This window comes from Magnolia sinica, chromosome 5, assembly GCF_029962835.1.
Source record: "Magnolia sinica isolate HGM2019 chromosome 5, MsV1, whole genome shotgun sequence".
NCBI classification, from domain to species: Eukaryota; Viridiplantae; Streptophyta; class Magnoliopsida; order Magnoliales; family Magnoliaceae; genus Magnolia; species Magnolia sinica.
The window spans coordinates 105840489-105862491 of NC_080577.1; the positions used below are offsets into that span (position 1 = coordinate 105840489).

General features: G+C 42.2%; 2 protein-coding genes and 1 non-coding gene across 3 annotated transcripts; all 3 read right to left on the reverse strand.

Moving 5' to 3' along the window:
* Nucleotides 1-5429: 5429 nt before the first annotated feature.
* On the reverse strand, nt 5430-5536 carry LOC131247670 (small nucleolar RNA R71). Its single transcript, XR_009171944.1, has one exon. It is a non-coding gene; the product is annotated as a small nucleolar RNA R71 (small nucleolar RNA).
* Nucleotides 5537-14246: 8710 nt separating this feature from the next.
* LOC131247138 (serine/arginine-rich splicing factor SC35-like) lies at nt 14247-14735 on the reverse strand. Its single transcript, XM_058247573.1, has one exon. The coding sequence runs from the start codon at nt 14733-14735 to the stop codon at nt 14247-14249; it is 489 nt and encodes a 162-aa protein (XP_058103556.1).
* A 979-nt stretch (nt 14736-15714) lies between these two features.
* LOC131246567 (chalcone synthase 2-like) lies at nt 15715-18187 on the reverse strand. Its single transcript, XM_058246832.1, has 2 exons — nt 17920-18187; nt 15715-16816 (listed from the first exon to the last, which is right to left on the reverse strand). The coding sequence occupies exons 1-2, from the start codon at nt 18101-18103 to the stop codon at nt 15798-15800; spliced, it is 1203 nt and encodes a 400-aa protein (XP_058102815.1). The 5' UTR covers nt 18104-18187; the 3' UTR covers nt 15715-15797.
* Between the last annotated feature and the right edge of the window lie 3816 nt (nt 18188-22003).

The following is a 22003-nucleotide window of genomic DNA, read 5'->3' on the forward strand; positions in this document are numbered from 1 at the left end:
TCCCCCAAGCCTTTCCTCCATGCTCACTGTGAAGTTAAAATCCCCTGCTACCAACCACGGAACCAGTTGAATGAGGGTGGACATCCTCTTGAGTTCATCCCATAAAACCTTCCGGCAATCCTTGTTGCAGCTAGCATACACTACCGAAATCGAAAGGGGAGGAAACGAGTCATGTGAAACCGAGTAAGTAACGCACTGTCTAGTATCTGAAACCATGCTGATTTGAAATCCATGTTTAACTAGGACCCAAATGCGGCCCTCGGGCTCATCTGCCATAAAGTGAGACTGAAAACCCAATTTGGCGACTACAACGTCCTGCTTATTCACTTTGAGCATCGGTTCCTGCAGCAAAAGGATCGAGACTTTGTTCTTCTTAACCAGCTATTTCAGGTGGCGAGTAGTTTGAGCATTACCTACCCCTCTCACGTTCCAGGAGAGGATGTTAAACATCAGACACCCATCCTTTGCCCTCGGCCCTTCCACAAATGGGTCTTAATCTCTGGCTCTTCCTTTTGAATAATGAGACAGTAGCCCTTCCTTTCCTTCTAGTTGCCTTGACAGAAAAGGCAGATTCCATCCTTGCTGTAGTCCCCACTTCTAAAAGATCTGAATCGTTGGTGGCCTCCTCTGTAGCAATGTCCACCCAAAGAGCAATTCTATTTTCGTCATTGATAGCCACATGCTGGGCCACATCCTCAACAAGATTGCTTCGAGGCAAAAAGTTTGCATGCATTTCAGGATGCCTATCTGTGGCAACATCAGAGATAAGTCCAAAGCCCTCTTGGTTGGCCAGTCCCAGACTCATGTCTTCCACTTTCTCTTGGCAGTCCTCTGCTCTGTTTTCCTAGGCTGTGAGGATCTGATCTTCTTTAACATTCATTACAGCAATACCAACTAGGCCTGTAGGAGGGGATCACTTGGAATTCTGAACGAGGGAACTCTCATGGAATAGGTTTTGAACCCCTGATAGCCAGCCCTCCCAATCATCTATGACAGTTCTGTTAATGGTGATTCTAGGGCAGGGGGGTAGATATGGGGGATGAAAGAAAAGGGTTGGTCAATATGCAGATATTAGGGGGTGCAGGCCGAGCGACTGAGGGGTCTGATTAAGGGGCCGGGCAAGAGATAGGAATTGGGAATTAAGACGGGGAAAGGGAGGGCTGTAGGTTCTGCAGGGTTAAGCTTGGGGTGGGGTTTGCGGAGATGCGGGTTGGGGAGATGCAAGGGCCAGGTAGGTGGACAGGAGAGACGTGCAGTTGCTGAGCTGGGGGTCCGTCTGTTCGTTGGAGAGTGTTGGGTCGGGGTAGGCCAAGGGAGGGAACAATCGGATCCCCGACTTATTGGCCTGACAAGTTGTGAGGCATCATGCATGGGGGCAGGACGGGAAGAATTTGAGGATCAGATGGTGGGTCATTTGATCAAACAAAAGGTATGCACTCCCCTTCATGAGCATTCACAACTCCTGAATCCATCGGGATTGAATCTCTCACCTTCTCAGTGGGTATGGACTCTTGTTGGTTTTTAAAGGATCTAATTACCTACTGTTTAATACCTCTTGGTGGCCTATCACTATTCTCCCCCCTACAACGGTCAGGTTCGATCGGCACTACGACCTCTAGCTACACGAAAATCTGAAACCATCTGCCTTCAACGATGAGGTTAAGCATTTTGTAGGGAACTAGGTCGATTAGGGGTTTGATTTTGGCTCTGGCAAACCATCTATTTTTACCATTGAGCGATTTGGGATCGAGCTCCAACACCTCCCCAACTTGCTCAGCAATTTAACCGATAGTCTGATCACACCATGCGTGCAACGGTATGTTGAGGGTCAAATATTACATATCAGACCCCAGTTATTGCCTGATTTTACATACATAATAATGCTTAATGTCATATCTTAATTGTGTTTTTATTGCAGGATGTAATCAGGAGCGTGGACTGAAAAATAGTATCAAAAGTGTGGATTTGACACTCCGAAGTCACCAGAGCAAGGGACGCACTCCAGAGAACCAAGACTGAAGAAATTACATGTCAGGGATCCGAGAAAATCAAGCCATTCACATTAAAGAGGCCCGAAATTGGTGAAGAATGCAAGATCACATAGTTCCCGCCATCTGATTGGCTCAAAAATTCATACATGGCCTGGGAGATATAAATAAACCGTACATATTAAATTTCAACCATTGGAGATCTCGGGAAATGGGCCAACGGATAGATCAGCACATTAATCTCCAGTTTGGGGCCCACCTAGTTTCTGGATATGCTTCAATTTTGGACTCAACGCCTTAAATGAGGCGAAAAAAATAGATGGACGGCACAGATTTCTCTCGAACAACACGATGAAACCATATGTACATTGCATGTACATAGGGTACATGTGCATGAGAAGTGCACCAGACAGAGAGTCCGGTCAAACAAAGGGCTGACCGACCCTTCCTCTTAAATTTGCGAGAAAAGAACAGCGGACGGACAACGTCCGACCATTTTTGAGTAGTGGGGCTCACCCATCATCCAAATCAGTGATCTGGACCGTCCATCATATTCCCATGGTCCGTATTATCCGAGCCTAGGTGGTGGAATTAAAGAAGTCAACGTCGATCGTTTTTCAACCGTCCAAACAGACGACCGACGGTGCAATAAAATAAACCGTGGGCCACCACGGTTTTGATCCAAAACTGATCAAATATGAACAGTTTTTTGAGAGTCATTCAATGGACGGAGTGGATTTTCCATTGGAATTCTATTGTGGGCCCACGGACACTACCGACTCAAATAGCATCCGCGTCTCTGTTTCTGTCTGCGAAACAGAGGCTGTGGATGATCTCAGTGGGCCATCATCATGGACCAAATAATCAATCCGAGTCGTCCATAATGCAGAGGGGTGCGATCTGGTCAAACCCATGTTGATTTTGTGTACTCATGCATGCACACGTGCTGGTTTCAACAGTCATAAACGGATAGCCCTGCACCAATTGCAGCGTGATTATTACCTTTGGCCGCATCAAAAGCATTCTAAAACCAGTCATCTCTGGTCAAAATTTCGAGGAGAAGCTGGTGAATGGAGTGGATCTCCTGTCCGAACTTAAGAATGGGCCCCATTGGAAAATTTGCGTAAGAAATCTCTTGCTGCTGCGCAAGTAAAGGTGCGGAAGCTTCAACCGACCCAGCCTCCGTCCTCACCATCCAACCGAGACTTCTGCATGAAGTCTCCACATACCCAGCCGACCGGAGGAGACAATATAAGCAAGAGAGAGAGAGAACCAAAGGGGGGAATCTGATCGGAAGCTGGAAGTTAGGACATGAAGACGCAGGGCTGGACGCAGGGCTGGACGTAGGGCTGGACGTGGAGCTGTTTAACAGTTCTTTTTCTTCTCCTTGTCCTGACTTTATGCATTGAGAGGTGAGTTAAATCATAGACATGATTAGCTAAACCTCTTAGCTAGGGCTAAGAGGTGAAGCCTATAGCGTGATGGGAGACTTTTGCTATGCCTTTTGTTTAGACTGAATTGACGTTGATTTTGGTTTTAATTAAGGGAACGTTTTTTTAGTTTTTAATGGTCTGTTGTGACTAAAATTACAATGGGTCTGCGATGACTTTGAGCATGTTCCTTTCCTTTTATGTGTATGACGTCAGGAAGCCCTTTTGTTCACCATCGTCTCCTGGGCATGGTTGGATGACGATAATCTTCCTAACTTTCATACATTGATTGATTGGTTAGTAATTAGTTTAATTCTGTTGTTTGCTTTGTCTCCTGGGCATGGTTTGGTGATGAAATCCATTCTAATTCATATACCTTTCATCTCGTGAAAACTAGATCAAGTAAGCTCAGTTTAATTTCCATGATTCTTGATGCAGGCATAAGATCTCCCTGATCTCTACAAGTGGATCCTCTGAATCCCTAGTTTCCTTCCTCTGAATTCCTTAAGTTTTAGATTAATTTCTCACCATTATTCATCACTTTATATTGGATTTAGATTTCATCTTAGGCTAGTCCTATTTCTACCTAGTTTCAGGTAACGTACAAGTATCATTCCCTTGGGATTTGACCTCGGTCTCACCGAGTTTATTACTACATTACAACCCTATACTTGGGGAGTGAACAAGTTTTTGGCGCCGTTGCCGGGGACTGACGGCTACGATTTTCTGAAATTAATTAGTTTTAGAATTAGTTTAAGATTAGGATTTTTCTAACTATAGGTCTAGGTTTTTCTGATTTCTAGAAACTAACCTGTTTTCCTGTTTTGTAGGATCCTGACATGAGTTTCTAAATTGGTAATTCCTTCCTAATTTCTCTACTTTTTCTACTTTTAAAATTAGGGTTTGAATTTTAGAAATTTTCTAATTCTAGTATTTTCCTATTTGTAGGAAATAGTTTATTTTTAGAAACTTTCCTCTTTTGTTCTTGGAAACTAGGTTAGTTATTTCCCTTTTTAGAAATTAACTTTCTATTTTTGTCTTTTAGTAACTTTCTAATTCTAACTCTTTTAGAATCTAATTTTGTTTCCTAATTTTCTACTTATAAAATTTTTGTTTAGAATCTAACTTTCCTATTCTGTAGGCCTTTAAGATAGAAATTTCTAATTCGGTGAGTTCTTTCTCTCTACTTTCTATTTTTCAGATCTCTTTTAGTAATTTAATTTCTAGTTTAGGACTTTCATCTTTTAGAAACTAGTTTACTTCTATCTTTCTTTTTAAAGATTTTCTAATTCTAGACCTTCTCTTTAGAACTGACTTGTTTGTTTTCTTTTGCAGGTCTTTAACTTAGGGACTTCAATTTGGTAATTTCTTTCCAACTCTCTCTTTCTTTCTAGATTTTCTTTTCCTTTCTTAGAATTATGTTTCAAATTTGATTAAGGGCTGTGAGTGTTTCATGCCCAAGTGGGCCTATGACAACACTCGACATCTCCTGACTGAAGGAGGATTGGTTGAGGGGTTAACTATCCATCGCAGGACTAGACACCACTCGAAATCTCCTAAGTTAATTGAAGTGATGGCTGAAAACCAACCTCTTCTACCCCAACCTAGGGTAGAGGACATTCAGGATGAAAATGAGGTGTATCAAGCACCCCCGCCACGTACTTTATGAGATTATTTACAACCAGCGGGGGTGAGTACGCCCTCATGCATGATTTTTCTTGAAAATATAGGACATATGAACATCAAGCCAGGGGTTATCCAACTCCTTCTTTAGTTCCATGGGCTTGAATTTGAAGAACCATACCTACATTTGAAAGAGTTTGATGAGATCAGAGCCACTTTATATTTTCAAAATGTGTCTGAGGACACAGTCAGGCTGAGACTCTTTTCTTTTTCCTTAAAAGAGAAGGCTAAGACGTGGTTATATTCACTGCGTCCTAGATCCATTGGCACATGGAATGATATGCAAAGGGAATTTATAAAGAAATTCTTTCCACATCATAAAACAATTACTCTTAGAAAAGCAATCATGAACTTCACCCAAAAGGAGGATGAAACATTTTACCAATGTTGGGAAAGGTTCAAGTATTTGGTCAGTTCATGCCCACAACACGGTTTTGAAACGTGGCGCATTACAAATTTTTTCTATGATGGACTGACATCTTCCATGCTCCAAATGGTCGAGACAATGTGTAATGGAGAATTCATTAATAAAAATGTTGACGAGGTATGGGATTACCTCGATAGTCTTGCTAAAAAAACACAATCATGGGACTACCCAAAGTCGAACACCACGTCTAGGCCGACTCAATTAAAGGAGAAAGGTGGATTGTATCTCTTGAAAGAAGAGGATGATCTCAAGTGTAAAGTGACTACGCTCATAAGGAAAGTTGAGGCCATGGAAGGAAAGAAGGATAATGTTAATGAAAGTGTTTGTGGCATCTGTGATTGCAACATTCATACAACTGAAAATTGCCCTACAATACCCGCTTTTCGAGAAGTGTTGAATGAACAATCCAATGCTGTAAATAATTATCAAAGACCTTTCAATGGACCAACCTCTAATACGTACAATCCTGGTTGGAAAAATCATCCAAACTTTAGTTGGAGAAATGGACAAACTGCTATCCCTCAAAGTTTCTTCAATCAAAATCCAAATCAGGGGAAACCTCAAGAAGAACCGGTTCAAAATTCCATGCAAGAGCTGACCCATGCAATGCGAGACTTTATGCAAAAGACAGATTCACATATGACGGTTATAGAAAAGGGGATGCTTCCTGCACAACCGCTCCCCAATCCTAAACCGCAATACGAGACAAGCGATCCCAGCTCTTCAAATCAAATGGGGCACGCTAAATCCATCATCACTCTTAGGAGTGGGAAGATCATTGATAAAACCCTTCCGGTTAGGCCCAAAAAGCCTCAAGAACCAAAAGAAGACAACAATAATGGATCTAGTGAGATCCCACAAAAATTAGAATCGGAACTTCTAGAAAAGCCAGTTAATCCATTTCCCCAACGGTTGGTCGCACCAAAACCTCTCTCTAACTCTCAGGATATCCTAGAGGTGTTGAAACAAGTGAAAGTCAACATTCCTCTACTTGATGTCGTAAAACAGATACCTTCATATGCCAAATTCTTGAAAGACTTATGCACGACCAAACGACGACAGAATATTCAAAAGAAGATCTTCTTGACCGAGAAAGTGAGTGCCATCCTAAAGCAAGATGTGCCACAGAAATTCAAAGATCCCGGTAGCCCAACCATATCATGTGTAATCGGGGACCATCGAATTGATCATGCACTTCTTGACTTAGGAGCGAGCGTCAATCTGATTCCCTACTCGGTATACAAACAGTTAGGTTTGGGCGAATTAAAACTCACCCTAACCACCCTACAACTTACTGATCATTCTGTTCGTGTACCAAGAGGGATAATTGAGGATGTGTTCATCCAAGTTGATAGATTTTATTACCCTGTAGATTTTATCATCCTGGACACCGAACCCATCAATAACATGAGCACTCAGATCCCTGTCATTCTTGGTCACCCATTCCTTGCCACTTAAACACAATTATCAATTGCAGGAATGGTGTCATGACTATGTCTTTTGGGAATATGACATTGGAGTCAAACATTTTTTTTAATAACGACAGAAATTCAGAGGATGATGACGATTTCCACGACATTAACATGATAGACTCTTTAGTGGAAGATACGACATCTCTGACCTTATCCTCTGACCCTCTAGAGACGTGCCTGGCCCACTCCCTTGATTTTGATGATGATATGATTAGGGAGACGTGTGCCTTACTTGATACTGCACCAGTACTTGAAGTTAATTGGTGGAGGCCACAATTTGAAGAGTTGCCCCAAACTGATGTAGTGCCTCTACCGTCTAACCTCAAGCCACCAAAGCTTGACCTAAAACCTTTGCCCTCTGATTTGAAATATGTCTATTTAGGTCAAGATGAGACATACCCGGTGGTGATCTCTGCCCACCTGGAGAAAGAACAGGAGAGTATGCTCATATCTACTCTCATTGAGCATAAGGGAGCCCTTGGATGGATGATAGCGGACCTCAAGGGAATCAACCCCTCGATTTGTACTCACCACATCTATCTTGAGGATAATGCTAAGACCGCTCGGCAATCACAACGTAGACTAAATCCAAACATGAGGGAAGTGGTTAAGGCCGAGGTTCTTAAACTATTACATGTGGGTATCATATACCCCATATCCGATAGTCAATGGGTGAGTCCAACTCAGGTGGTTCCTAAGAAGTCTGGGATCACCATCGTAGCCAATGCTAATAATGAACTCGTGCCAACTAGAGTTACTACGGGTTGGAGAATGTGCATTGACTACAGGAAGCTGAATACCGTCGCGAGGAAGGACCACTTTCCTTTGCCCTTCATTGATCAAATCTTGGAAAGGCTAGCTGGTCATTCCTATTACTGTTTTCATGACGGGTATTCAGGCTACAATCAGATTGAAATCGCCCCTGAGGACCAGGAAAAGACTACATTTACATGTCCCTACGACACCTTTGCCTACAGAAGGATGCCATTCGGATTATGTAATGCCCCTGCCACCTTTCAGCGATGTATGATGAGTATCTTTTCTGATATGGTGGGGAAATATCTAGAGGTCTTTATGAACGATTTCTCTATTTTTGGTTCATCTTTCAGCGAGTGCTTAGAGAGTCTCAAATGTGTGCTGAAAAGATGTGAAGAGAAGAACTTGGTACTTAATTAGGAGAAGTGCCATTTCATGGTTCATAAGGGAATTGTCCTTGGACATATTATCTCATCCAAAGGAATCGAGGTGGATAAGGCAAAAATCGATCTTATCTCTAACCTACCTCCACCCAAGAACATCAGAGATGTGCGATCCTTCTTAGGACACGCAGGGTTTTACAGACAATTCATAAAGGACTTTAGTCTCCTCTCTCGTCCCTTATGTAATCTTCTGCAAAAGGATGCACCATACGAGTGGACTGAGCAATGCCAGGAAGCTTTCACCAAGCTTAAGGGTATGCTAACCACTGCACCTATCATGCAGCCACCCGATTGGAGCCGTCCTTTTGAGCTTATGTGCGACGCTTCTGATTATGCTCTTGGAGCGGTTCTAGGCTAGAGAAAAGATAAGAGGCCCTACGTCATTCATTACGCAAGTAGAACTTTAAATTCTGCCCAAGTGAACTACTCGACTACGGAAAAGGAACTCCTAGCCGTAGTGTTCACTTTGGATAAATTTAGGTCCTACTTGATCGGATTCAAGATCATTATCTACACAGATCACGTGGCACTTAAGTATCTTCTTTCTAAGAATGATTCTAAGCCCCACCTGGTACGATGGATCCTTCTACTCTAAGAGTTTGACTTGGAGATTAAAGATAAAAAGGGAGTAGAGAACGTAGTGGCCGACCACCTTTCTCGCCTTAATACCTCTGATTCCCTTGAGGCGACCTATATTAATGACATGTTCCCTAATGAATAGCTGTTTCGAGTCTCTCATTCACCTTGGTTCATTGATATTGTTAATTATCTTGCCACAGGTTCCATACCGACACAGTGGACTGCACAAGATAAGAAGAAATTCTTTACCAAGATGTGCAACTTTTTCTGGAACGATCCATATTTGTTTAAATATTACCCAGGCCAGATCCTAAGGAGATGTGTGCCAGACGATGAGCATCAGAGTGTCATCTCCTTCTATCACTCACAGGCCTATGGTGGTCACTTTTCTACTAAAAAGACCACGGCCAAGATTTTACAGTGTAGCTTTTATTGGCCTACTATGTTCAGGGATACTCATGAGTTTTGCAAGGCTTGTGAGCGTTGTCAAAAATTGGGAGCATTGTCCCGTCGAAATATGATGCCTTTGAATCCCATCCTTATCATAGAAGCATTTGACTGCTGAGGCATTGATTTCGTGGGACCATTCCCCCAATCATTTGAAAATTTGTATATTTTGCTCGCCGTAGATTATGTCACTAAATGGGTCGAAGCAATTCCGTGCCGAAATAATGACCATAGCACAGTTATTAAATTCTTAAAGGAGAACATCCTTCCGTGGTTTGGGATGCCTCGAGCCATCATTAGTGATGGGGGCTCACACTTTTGTAATAGACCATTCAAGAGCTTAATGAAGAAATACGGTATCTCTCATAAGGTGAGCACCCCATACCATCCACAGACAAGTGGACAAGCTGAGATTTCCAATAAGGAGATAAAACATATCCTAGAGAAAATGGTTAACCCTGATCGTAAGGATTGGTCAATCTGATTGACCGATGCCTTATGGGCATATCGTACTACTTTTAAAACCCCTATTGGAACGTCTCCCTTTAGACTTGTCTATGGGAAAGCTTGTCACTTGCCTGTGGAGTTGGAACATAGAGTGTACTGGGCGGTCAAAAATCTGAATTTCAATCTGGACAACGCTGGCTCGCTACGTAAACTTCAATTAAATGAACTTGAGGAAATTCGGAACGATGCGTACGAGAACTCGAGAATTTACAAAGACAGAATGAAGGCATTTCATGACCAACATATCCTACGAAAATCATTCACACCTGGTCAGAAAGTCCTTTTATATAATTCTCGATTACATCTCTTTCCAGGTAAGCTTCGATCTCGTTGGACTTTACATTGTGGTCACTGCGTATCCTTATGGGGCCGTTGAGATAAGAGACCCCGACAATGGCAATGAGTTTAAAGTAAATGGACATCGATTAAAACCATTTGTCGAGAAATTTGATTCAGAGGACATGTCCATGCCTCTGACTGCTCGTATTTACCAGGATTGATCTCCTAGTCTGATGGAGGTATAGGTAGGTTTATCGCTTTCATAGGACTAGAGTAGTTTGCTTTATTTGTCTGACTGAAGACGGTAAACTTAGCGCTCCTAGGAGGCAACCCATCTTTTCATTCCATTTCATTTTCCTAGTTAGTTAGTTCAATATTTGTGGGTAACATTACTACAAACCCTCACGAGACTACAACTCGTCCACTAGGGGCAACCTAGGGGTTTAAAGGCTTGTTGCATACGCTAAATGCAATCGAGAGCACCTGCGAAAGTGGTATAGGTAGGATCTTCTTTTATTGATTTCTCTCGTGTGCTGAATCGCTTTTACGTTGATATTGCTGGGAAGCATCTTGATTCTCTCGTTCAGGTACTATCTTTCCATCACTCTTCTTTTACTGTCATTGTTCCATATGCATGGCATGCTTATTTCTTTTACATTGAGGACAATGTAGATTTTAGGTTGGGGGTGGGAGATTAGGTTTCCTAATCAGGTTTTCTTGGTCTTGAGCGAAAAATTGTGAAAATTTTAAATTTTTCTGAAATTTCGTATGAATTCAAAGTGATTTTGATGGCCATCTGGGACACTTGGAATTGCAAAATACATTATGTTGGTAATTTATGACTCTTGGATTCAGTTATCTATTAGATTTCACAGCTAAGTTTGAATTGTTAATCCATAATTAGAAGTTGTAAACATTGATTGAGTCATGAATTCTCAGGACACATCTCGCTTGCACATTAAGGTTTCAGTTCGATATTGAATTGTAACTTGGTGATCATTAAGCATGGAAGGAACCAACCTGGGGACTTGTCCATCTTGTTCAATACAAAGAAAAAAAAAAGAGACGAATGAATGAATGAAAGAAAGAAAAAGAATACCCAGGAATACCCAATTAAAAAAAAAAAAAAACAGTTATCATCAGGAAAGGGTTGGGTGTACGATCTTCAACATAGGTTTGCTCCTTATAGGTGTGGATGCGATTCCCTTTCCCCTCGATGGAAAAATCAAAAGCTGGAAGAATTTTTAAAAAAAAAAAAGAAAAAAAAAAGAATTGTAAGGCAATTTCTGGTTTAGGTTTTGGTTGTCTTGAATGCTCATTCGATCATTAATGTATCATAGGAATTGATAATTGGATCTCTTATTGATGGTAAGCCGTGGTTACACTATACACCCATGGAACTCGATGTTTAGAATTGTTCTAATTAATGGATTAATATTTGAACTTGATTATGAAGTTTACCGGGAGATTGATTTCAGGAGAGAGTAATGCCCAACATTCATGAATCTTAAAAATCTAGTATTTGATTTGTTTTTCAAAAATCACTCGAGTTCATATAAATTGTCCTGTAATTCTCACCTTATTTTCGCATACTTTGCTTGGGACTAGCAAAATGCTGGTTGGGGGTTGTGTTGAGGGTCAAATATTACATATCAGACCCCAGTTATTGCCTGATTTTACGTACATGATAATGCTTAATGTCATATCTTAATTGTGTTTTTATCGCATCGAAAGTGTGGATTTGATACTCCGAAGTCACCAAAGCAAGGGACATACTCCAGAGAACCAAGATTGAAGAATTTACATGCCAGGGATCTGAGAAAATCAAGCCATTCACGTTAAAGAGGCCCAAAATTGGTGAAGAATGCAAGATCACATAGTTCCCGCCATCTGATTGGCTCGAAAATTCATACATGGCCTGGGAGATATAAATAAACCGTACATATTAAATTTCAACCATTGGAGATCTCGGAAAATGGGCCAACGGACAGATCAGCCCATTAATCTCCAGTTTGGGGCCCACCTAGTTTCTGGATATGCTTTAATTTTGGACTCAACAACTTAAATGAGGCGAAAAAATGGATGGATGGCACAGATTTCTCTCGAACATCACGATGAACCCATATGTACATTGCATGTACATAGGGTACATGTGCACGAGAAGTGCACCGGACAGAGAGTCCGGTCAAACAAAGGGTTGACCGACCCTTCCTCTTAAATTTGCGAGAAAAGAACAGCGGACGGACAGCGTTCGACCGTTTTTGAGTAGTGGGGCTCACCCATCATCCAAATCAGTGATCTGGACCGTCCATCATATTCCCATGGTCCGTATTATCCGAGCCTAGGTGGTGGAATTAAAGAAGTCAACGTCGATCGTTTTTCAACCGTCCAAACAGACGACTGACGGTGTAATAAAATAAACCGTGGGCCACCACGATTTTGATCCAAAACTGATCAAATATGAACGGTTTTTTGAGAGTCATTCAATGGACGGAGTAGATTTTCCATTGGAATTCTATTGTGGGCCCCCACAGACACTACCGACTCAAATAGCGTCCGCGTCTCTGTTTCTGTCTGCGAAACAGAGGCTGTGGATGATCTCAATGGGCCATCATCATGGACCAAATAATTAATCCGAGTCGTCCATAATGCAGAGGCGTGCGATCTGGTCAAACCCATGTTGATTTTGTGTACTTATGCATACACACGTGCTGGTTTCAACAGTCATAAACGGATAGCCCTGCGCCGATTGCAGCGTGATTATTACCTTTGGCCGCGTCAAAAGCATTCCAAAACCAGTCATCTCCGGTCGAAATTTTGAGGAGAAGCTGGTGAACGGACTGGATCTCCTGTCCGAACTTAAGAATGGGCCCCATCGGAAAATTTGCGTAAGAAATCTCTTGCTGCTGCGCAAGTAAAGGTGCAGAAGCTTCAACCGACCCAGCCTCCATCCTCACCATCCAACCGAGACTTCTGCATGAAGTCTCCACATACCCAGCTGACCGGAGGAGACAATATAAGCAAGAGAGAGAGAGAACCAAAGGGGGGAATCCGATCGGAAGCTGGAAGTTGGGACGTGAAGACGCAGGGCTGGACGTAGGGCTGGACGTGGAGCTGTTTAACAGTTCTTTTTCTTCTCCTTGTCATGAATTTATGCATTGAGAGGTGAGTTAAATCATGGACATGATTAGCTAAACCTCTTAGCTAGGGCTAAGAGGTGAAGCCTGTAGCGTGATAGGAGACTTTTGCTATGCCTTTTGTTTAGACTGAATTGACGTTGATTTTGGTTTTAATTAAGGGAATATTTTTTTAGTTTTTAATGGTCTATTGTGACTAAAATTACAATGGGTCTACGATGACTTTGAGCATGTTCCTTTCTTTTTATGTGTATGACGTCAGGAAGCCCTGTTGTTCACCATCATTTCCTGGGCATGGTTGGATGACGATACCCTTCCTAACTTTCATACATTGATTGATTGGTTAGTAATTAGTTTAATTCTGTTGTTTGCATTGTCTCCTGGGCATAGTTTGGTGATGGAATCCATTCTAATTCATATACCTTTCATCTCGTGAAAACTAGATCAAGTAAGTTCAGCTTAATTTCCATGATTCTTGATGCAGGCATAAGATCTTCCTGATCTCTACAAGTGGATCTTTTGAATCCCTAGTTTTCTTCCTCTGAATTCCTTAAGTTTTAGATTAATTTCTCACCATTATTCATCACTTTATATTGGATTTAGATTTCATCTTAGGCTAGTCCTATTTCTACCTAGTTTCAGGTAACGTACAAGTATCAGTCCCTTGGGATTCGACCTCGGTCTCACCGAGTTTATTACTACATCAACCCTATACTTGGGGAGTGAACACGGTATACCCTCAATCCGGATCCAAACACCACTGTCTGGGACACGCATTGCTGGGCCCCACAGTCTGACATTGTATAAACCGAGCTTGGAATGGAGGATTTTGTCCAGTGAGAATGCCAATACAGCTTCCCTGGTTGAGAATTGAAGAGTAAAAACATGTTCGAATATTTGAAATACCTCAACCTGGGTCGATTTGAAGTTGGAGGAGCGAATGCTATCATGCAAGGAATCGGCGGACTGACCTGCCGTTTCGCCAACCAGAGCATTTGCCATGTCCTGTCTGCCTTTGTCTGAAATCCATTTTGGGACAATGAGCTTGCTGGAGGTAGAAGGCAGAGGGGATGGGAGGGACGTGGCTTCGGTATAGGATCAGCTCCCTTGTCTGTTGGTAATGCTACTGCCATTGACGAGGATTTCATTAACCCTTATGGTGGGTTGCAGAATAGGGGCATGGGTCTGAATTGTTGAGCCGTTTGCCTTCGGATTGGAATTTCTTTGCCTGTCCTTTGTTTCCGGAGGTCCATTGGACAGACATTGGATGGCCGCCGAGATCTGCATGCTTCTACAGCCCAAGAACCGATTATTGAGAAGATTCAATGCCTGCAATGCATCATCTCGTTTTGAAAAGGAGACAAACGCAAAGCGTTTGCTTCTCCCGATTGTGGAGAAAACAGGAATGTACACATCAGCCAAATCCCCAAATTGGCCAAAGCGTGCTCGAAGATCATCTGAGGAAGTGGAGAATGGAATGTTCCCTACAAATAGTCGGTTTGAATCATACTTGGATTTCTTTCGCCGCACAGTCGTCCAGGTTTGAGTTGTCCCAGCAGCAGCTGGGACGGCGATGGCTTTCCCCATCCGGGGGTTAGGGCATCACGCGGTAGTGGTTTAGCATCCGTGAATACTATGGATTGAGTATCAACAAAAGATGTCAAAATAAGTGGGTGTATGGATGTTAATGTAGTGATAACTTAGAATACATTTAATTGTGCCTCGAAGCAACTACTTAATGAGTCGATTTATGTACACTTAGTGTATGAGTCATGAGCCGTAACTTGGGTCTGATGGTGAACACTCTGTATACGAAGTGCGAGACGTGATATTATATGGTATTAAATTGCATTTGGTGGGAAACAAATTCCATCCTTCATTTGGAATCGATGGGAAGGATTGGATTAATCCATGTATAATACATTTTGGTCACAATAGAAGATACATCAGGATTTCTCGTGGATTTCAAAATTCACTACATCTATGGTTGCATGCTGATGCATATATTTTATTTACACTGTCCGTCCTCATGCACCCTTTACATATGACATTGGAGTTGCAAATGAATTTTGGTGACCGAAAAAAAAAAAAAAAAAAGGTGACCGACATTATTTGTGAAATTTAGTTTGTTGATTAGAATTCCATCATCCACCAAACTATATTTTAATGTAATTCAAAGTTTTTCCTAAAGGAAAATTTTGATCCCAAACATGGGATTGGAAACGCTAGTTTCACATAATTCAAAGTTTTTTCTCAAAGGAAGAATACAATCCCAAACGTGGGATTGAATGGTCAAAATACCAGTATTTCCAGACATAATATTGTATATATAATAATCGTGTTAATTCCATATCATGCAATTAAAATGTAATGCAATGCATCCTTCCAAACAAGCCTTAAATGAATAGAGAGTGCCCTCTTCGAAGATCCCACAACACATTTATATAAATGGAATTGTGTACGTAATTCTAAAGAAATGTCTTTTATTTCCACACTTTGATTTACTACATTCGGCAAACATTACACAAAATAACAGGCCTTAGCTGAACCTCACAGTAATGCAACAATCACATTTCCCATTTCAACCTATTTGTAAGAAAATATCTTTAATTTTCAATGCTTCACCCAACAAAATCAGACCCCTTCAACTTAGGCCAGAAATCCCACCTTAGTGGGCCCAGTTATAGGAAGGCTATGCAAGACCACAGTCTCAACGGTCAGACCAGGCCCGAACCCGAACAGCACACCCCAATCCAGTCCTTCTCCAGTCGTCCCCTTCCCTTCCTCTGCAGACTTCTTTCTCATCTCATCCAAAATAAACAGAACACACGCGCTCGACATATTCCCATACTCGCTTAACACGTGCCTCGTGGCCCGCATCTTCTCTGCCTTCAGATTCAGCTTCGCCTCGACTTGATCAAGGATCGCTGGCCCACCTGGGTGCGCGATCCAAAAGATTGAATTCCAGTCGTTGATTCCGAGTGGCTCAAACGCCTCCACTAGGCTCTTCTCGATGTTCTTTGAGATGAGCCCGGGGACATCCTTGAGCAGGTGGAATGTGAGGCCCACCTCACGTAAGTGCCCATCAATTGCACCATCTGAATCAGGTAGTATGGTTTGTGCGGTCGATACAAGTTGGAAGAGCGGTCGCTCGGAGGAGTTAGGATCGGCTCCAACGATCACTGCAGCTGCACCATCTCCAAACAGTGCCTGACCTACAAGGCTATCAAGGTGTGTGTCAGATGGGCCACGGAAAGTGACGGCTGTGATCTCAGAGCACACAACAAGAACGCGTGCACCGGCATTGTTCTCAGCGAGGTCCTTTGCAAGACGGAGAACCGTACCACCAGCAAAGCAACCTTGTTGATACATCATGTAGCGTTTGACAGATGGACGGAGACCGAGTAGCTTGGTGAGCTGGTAGTCAGCACCAGGCATGTCGACGCCACTCGTGGTGCAGAAGATTAGGTGGGTGATCTTAGATTTGGGGTGGCCCCACTCCTTCATGGCCTTTGTCGCAGCCTCCTTTCCCAGCTTTGGAACTTCGACGACGACCATGTCCTGACGGGCATCGAGGGAGGGGGCCATGTAGGCACACATGTCGGGATTCTCCTTGAGAAGTTCCTCAGTCAGGTGCATGTAACGTTTTCGGATCATTGATTTATCACCTGCATGAGTCATTGTATAGTGAAAATTAGCAGCCGCAGACCCCATTATATAGAATCTTGCATACGACGACCCATGATTCCACTATATCAGTAGGGTCCATCAAATCGCCAATATAAGATAGGGCCCACTTAAATGCAATAATCACGGGCGGTATAGGTAGTCTCGTACAGTCAGTTCCAATTAAAGTTATGCGATGGTGATGACGACGTCCCAAAAAGTCCAGGCCCATGTAAAGGAAGGTTGATGTTCAAGGAATAATCGACCATAGACTTTTCCTAAGATGATGGTGATGGTGATGATAATTCTTGAATAATAAAAACATTGAAAAAACAAGGTGTGCTCATATGATACTGGTACCGGGCTGCTGTAGGCCCCACCTCATTCATGCATTTGATCCATCATGTCCAACATGCTCTCACCTTCATCTTCACCGTAGAAACCAAAAATCAGGCCATTTTTCGTTACTTCAAAATGTCACAATCTAGGGAACAATGGGCAATTATGCCCAAGACGTCTAAATTTACATGGTATTTGAAATGGTCTGATTTTGGACATGAATTTGTGTAATACTATATAGCTTTGGGATGTGGTGGGATGTAATTGGCCACATGCCGCTGTAAAAAATGGGCCGTGCAAAAGCATGTTTGATAATGATTATTGGTCAAGTTTGTACTCATGCACAATTCTAACAGTGATATATGGCCCAATCAAATCCTGCCACATCACAACACCAGTGAGCTACGTGGTGTTGGGTTCACCACACAATCCACATACCCGATCTTTGGTGTGTCCTTTCACAGTGAGGTGCGTCAGATGAATGGACTAGTAGCGTATAAACAAGAAGATGGACCCACAAACAGGAGGGAAGGTTCTATTGGTTGGAGGTCTCCTCTCTACTGTTCCTTATGGTGTGGCCCACCTGAGTTTCTATCGTGCTGAGTTTTGGTCCCATGGCCTAATATTGAAGGGCCTAGATCGGATGTACAATTGAGGTGGGCCACGGCTGCCATGCAACCCCACAAGTTGTGATGATACCCCTACCATATGATCACACGACAATTAAAAAATAAAGGTTAACAAAAGTAAGGAACTCATCACTTACACATTCGCTTGAACTTCTCCTTGAGCTCGGTCATGTGCTCGCTCTTTGTGACCCTGAAATAGTAGTCCGGGTAGTCAGCTTGGATCACCTCATTCGATGGCGTAGCTGTGCCGATGGCCAGTACCGTTGCAGGGCCCTCTGCTCGCTGGGCCTTCCTGATTGCGTCGATCGACACCGTAGACATGGCTCTCGATTGCACGCCTTGTTGTACACTGGTTTACACCAAAATATAAGAATTCTCTGCCCAAGAAGCTTGGACGGTGATGCTTTGGTGAAGGGAGTGAGCATTTGGGTTAGTTATATACAGGCGGGTAGGTTGGATGGACGGGTAGATGGGGAGCCTCGTGGGTTTGGAGATTTGTTAGCGAATGGACGGTTAAAGGAGCTGCTATGTGTTGCAGCTGATATTCTTCTTTGAATTTTCTCTCGCTGCCGTTGTTTACGACTTCTCTTTTTTCGGTCATCTGGAGTTAGGTTTGAGGTTATAGCAGTTTTTTTCCTGAACGAGGGGAAGGGCTTCCAGGGCACAGGAACAGTCTGCAACACCTGCCCCATGCAGTGCATAAAACAGCCAAGCTCCGCGGGGTCCACCATATTGTACATCTAAAATCCACTCCGTTCATCAGATGAGAAAACTTCTTGTAAGCGTACATTAAAAAATTTATCCTGATAGAAGGCTTAGACATGCTACATCAGTGGGAAAAACGTAAAATTACTCTTAAAACCTCTAAGTTTATTGAGAATGGCCCACCTAAGTTTTGGATCTGGCTGATTTTTGTATCTTTACTTCATATTGGTGAGTTACACATGATCAAGAAGTTTAAAGAAAAATACACACCATCGTGGCTCCAAGCACAAACCCACGGTTGGGATTCCATCCCCAGTCTCCCTTCGGTACGGCACGCATGTTGAGGATCTATCTCAATGTTTTCGCTAGTGGCTAGATTTGAGGATGGAACCTGATGGACGGAGTGGATTTTACATGTACAGTATAGTAGACCCCACGGAGCTTCGGTGTTTTACGCAGCGGCTTAAACAGGTGTTGCAAACGATCACGTTTCACTTTTAGGTGCGCGGCTGAGAGTGATCGTTGGTGGTCATATGTCCATCTTTGACTTTTTGGTCGTTTGTGAAGTTAGCCCCACTTTGATGTAGAGCGGGTTGTCGGGGGCATTGCCCGAAACCTTAGAATCTAGCCTCCCAAAATAAACTAGAATTATGAGATAATAAAGCAATGAAAAAAATCCAAGCATAAACCATACGACACTAGAGAATTTTACGTGGAAAAACCTCAAAGAGGTAAAAACCACGGGACCTTGTTCAGATCAACAATCCACTGTAAAGCAGAACATTACAACTGATTACAAGCACACACCGCTTAGATCAAACCTTCTTGACTCACGCAAGAGTGGATGAACAATAAGAGAATAATGAAAAAACAGAGGGATCTCACCGATCACGAGGACTTACAACCGCTGAGACGTGGACTGCGAAGTGGATCACCTCTATGACCAGAATCTCCCTTCCACAAGCTTCCTCTCTCTCTTTCTCTCTCTCTCTCTCTCTCTCTCTCTCTCTCACACCTTTGATAGCCCTAAGCCCTCCTAAAAAACCTTTAGGAAACCTTAGAATACCCTGGAATACACCCCAATCCAGCATACACCCCTTTATATAAGAATAGAAAGAGGTAGAATCCAAATAGGAAACAAAAATCGCAGAATCCGCGTTTTCGCAATTGTATCTGCGTAACTTTTCGATGATATCGAAGGTCCTTCGATAACAACCTTCGATTTCATCTAAGGTCCTTCGATGATATCGAAAACGGACCAAAACTGTCAAGCAACCAGGGGTGAAAAATTTTGAAAATATTTGATGATATCAAAGCTAGTTCGATTTCATCGAACCCAGCAACGAGGAGAAAATCCCCATCACGGGTAGCAGACATTTTCATCACCAGAGAAGGCCCGATTAGAGGTAGAAACGATTTGGGCCGTCGAAACCTTAAAACAGTCTTATCTCACAAATTACAATGAGCTTTTGGACGTATTATATATGATTTTGAAGTAGGAGAAGCTATTTAAGCCAACCAACCCTGCTACACTTGGTTGCCCATGCTGGATTTATGAGATTGTACCTGATCCACAGTCAAATCTCATTTAATTTCATTTTTACTATAAATAGTAAATTTTAATTCAAGTATAACTTTGATCCTTTGACTGGTAAGAGTCATGCCCAACATCTAAAGGGCTTTAAAAAGTTAGGAGAAGAATGTAGTTAGACCAAATTGGACACTTTTTATTTTTGGCCGAAAACCATGAAGTCTAGTAAGAATGGAGACCATATAAATAGTAAGTTTACTATTTATAGTAAATCACTTTTTTAGGGTGTTTGAGTTGGAGTTTGGGTCTAAAACTACATCCTAGGTTTAAGCTCATTATTTAGAGGGTTGTAATTTCAATTTTTTTAATCATCAATCAAGTTATTTAGAATTTTTAAGAAATTATTTTTACTTTTATCCTTTATGGATTTGAGGAAGCTTTATAAGGAGTCCAAAGAACTCCATGGATTTGGAGTAGATACTTCCCCTCCTCCCTTTTTCTAAATATATATAGTTAAGATAAAAGATTTTACAACAAAGACACATTTAGGCAGGGATCTAACAAACAAAACAGCACGGCCCACTTATCATAAACCTACTATCCACATTAACCGCCCATTCTTTCCCTCAAACTACTCATTCTCTCTCTGTTAATAAGGATATTCCCTCTAATTTGAGGAGGTAAGTCAGCCTACGACTGGATGATGATTAACTTGCAAGTTACTGCCCTATCTCGCCGGTCCATCCACCACCATATTAACCTCTATCGGAACTGCACCACACTATTGATTATGTCTACCACCAGAGAAGAATCACTTTCCACGTCTACTTTGGAGTAGCCCCTGGTCATGCAAATAGATAGCCCCTCTACCGACGCTTTGATTTATGCCTAAGTTTAGAGCCGAACCCACACCATGAAGAAAATGCAAACCGATATCTTCCCTCATGATCCCTACAAACACCCCCACCCCCTGAGAGCCCCGAGTTACCCCGAGATGAGCCATCAACATTCATCTTAACCTAGCCCTTCGTGGGCCTCTTCCACTTGACTATCATTAAGGAGTGTTTCGTTTGATGGCCTTTTGTAATCCCTATTGCCTGAAGGGTAATATGACTTGCCCCTTTGACATGATTTGAAGTTAGGAGGAAAGCTCCAATCTTCCTCATCTAGGTATAAAATCTCGATATAATGCTAGCCACATTTATCTAATTCCCCTGATGCCAGTTTTCGTTTCGCTTGGCCCAAACCTCCCAAATGATCAGACAAGGGGCGAGCCCCTATAAAATCATGAAACTGTCTGTATTGGAGGCTTCATCCACCATTAATGGGCCTTTTCCGCTACTCCATGGCCAGCCCCCATAGGAATTTTAAACAGAGTATGAAAATGGACCCACACTTTTGTGCGTAATTAGAAACAAAACCCGTACTTATGCAAAACTTGTGTGCATAGTTGATCGAATCGATAGGACTTGACAAACCATCGATCAAATCGCCACAATTGTCAATTGAATCAACAACGTCCAAAAATGTCCAATGAGCAAACATAAATTTCTAGGATTATTTCAATTGAACCGATGACATTGACGATCAAATAAAAAACTGTACCTTTTAGCACTAGATTGAAGGCACTCGATCAACAAATAGTTTTATAAAAGTATGGCCATATGATTGATAAAAGAGAAAACTGTAGTCAAACACCTATATTTATTTACAATTATCCACTCATATCATCTAATGGCAAAAGAAATATCATTTAATAGTTATACCTTAAAAATTTACTTAGATTGTGTATTATAGAACATAGCACCAAGTCAGTGCTCGGTTGATGTGCTAAAGTTCTGTGGGCCCCACCATGATGTATGTGTTATATCCACATTGTCAATCCATTTTGCTAGGTCATTTTAGGACATGAGCCAAAAAATGATGTAGATCCAAAGCTCAAGTGGACCACGCCTAAGAAAGCAGTGGAGACAATGACACCCACT

Coding starts and splice junctions, on each gene's coding strand:
- LOC131247138 (XM_058247573.1), bottom strand. CDS start 14,735: ATGGGGAAAGCCATCGCCGTCCCAGCTGCTGCTGGGACAACTCAAACC.
- LOC131246567 (XM_058246832.1), bottom strand. CDS start 18,103: ATGTCTACGGTGTCGATCGACGCAATCAGGAAGGCCCAGCGAGCAGAG. Junction 16,817..17,919: donor GGAGAAGTTCAAGCGAATGT/GTAAGTGATGAG, acceptor TGACTCATGCAG/GTGATAAATCAATGATCCGA.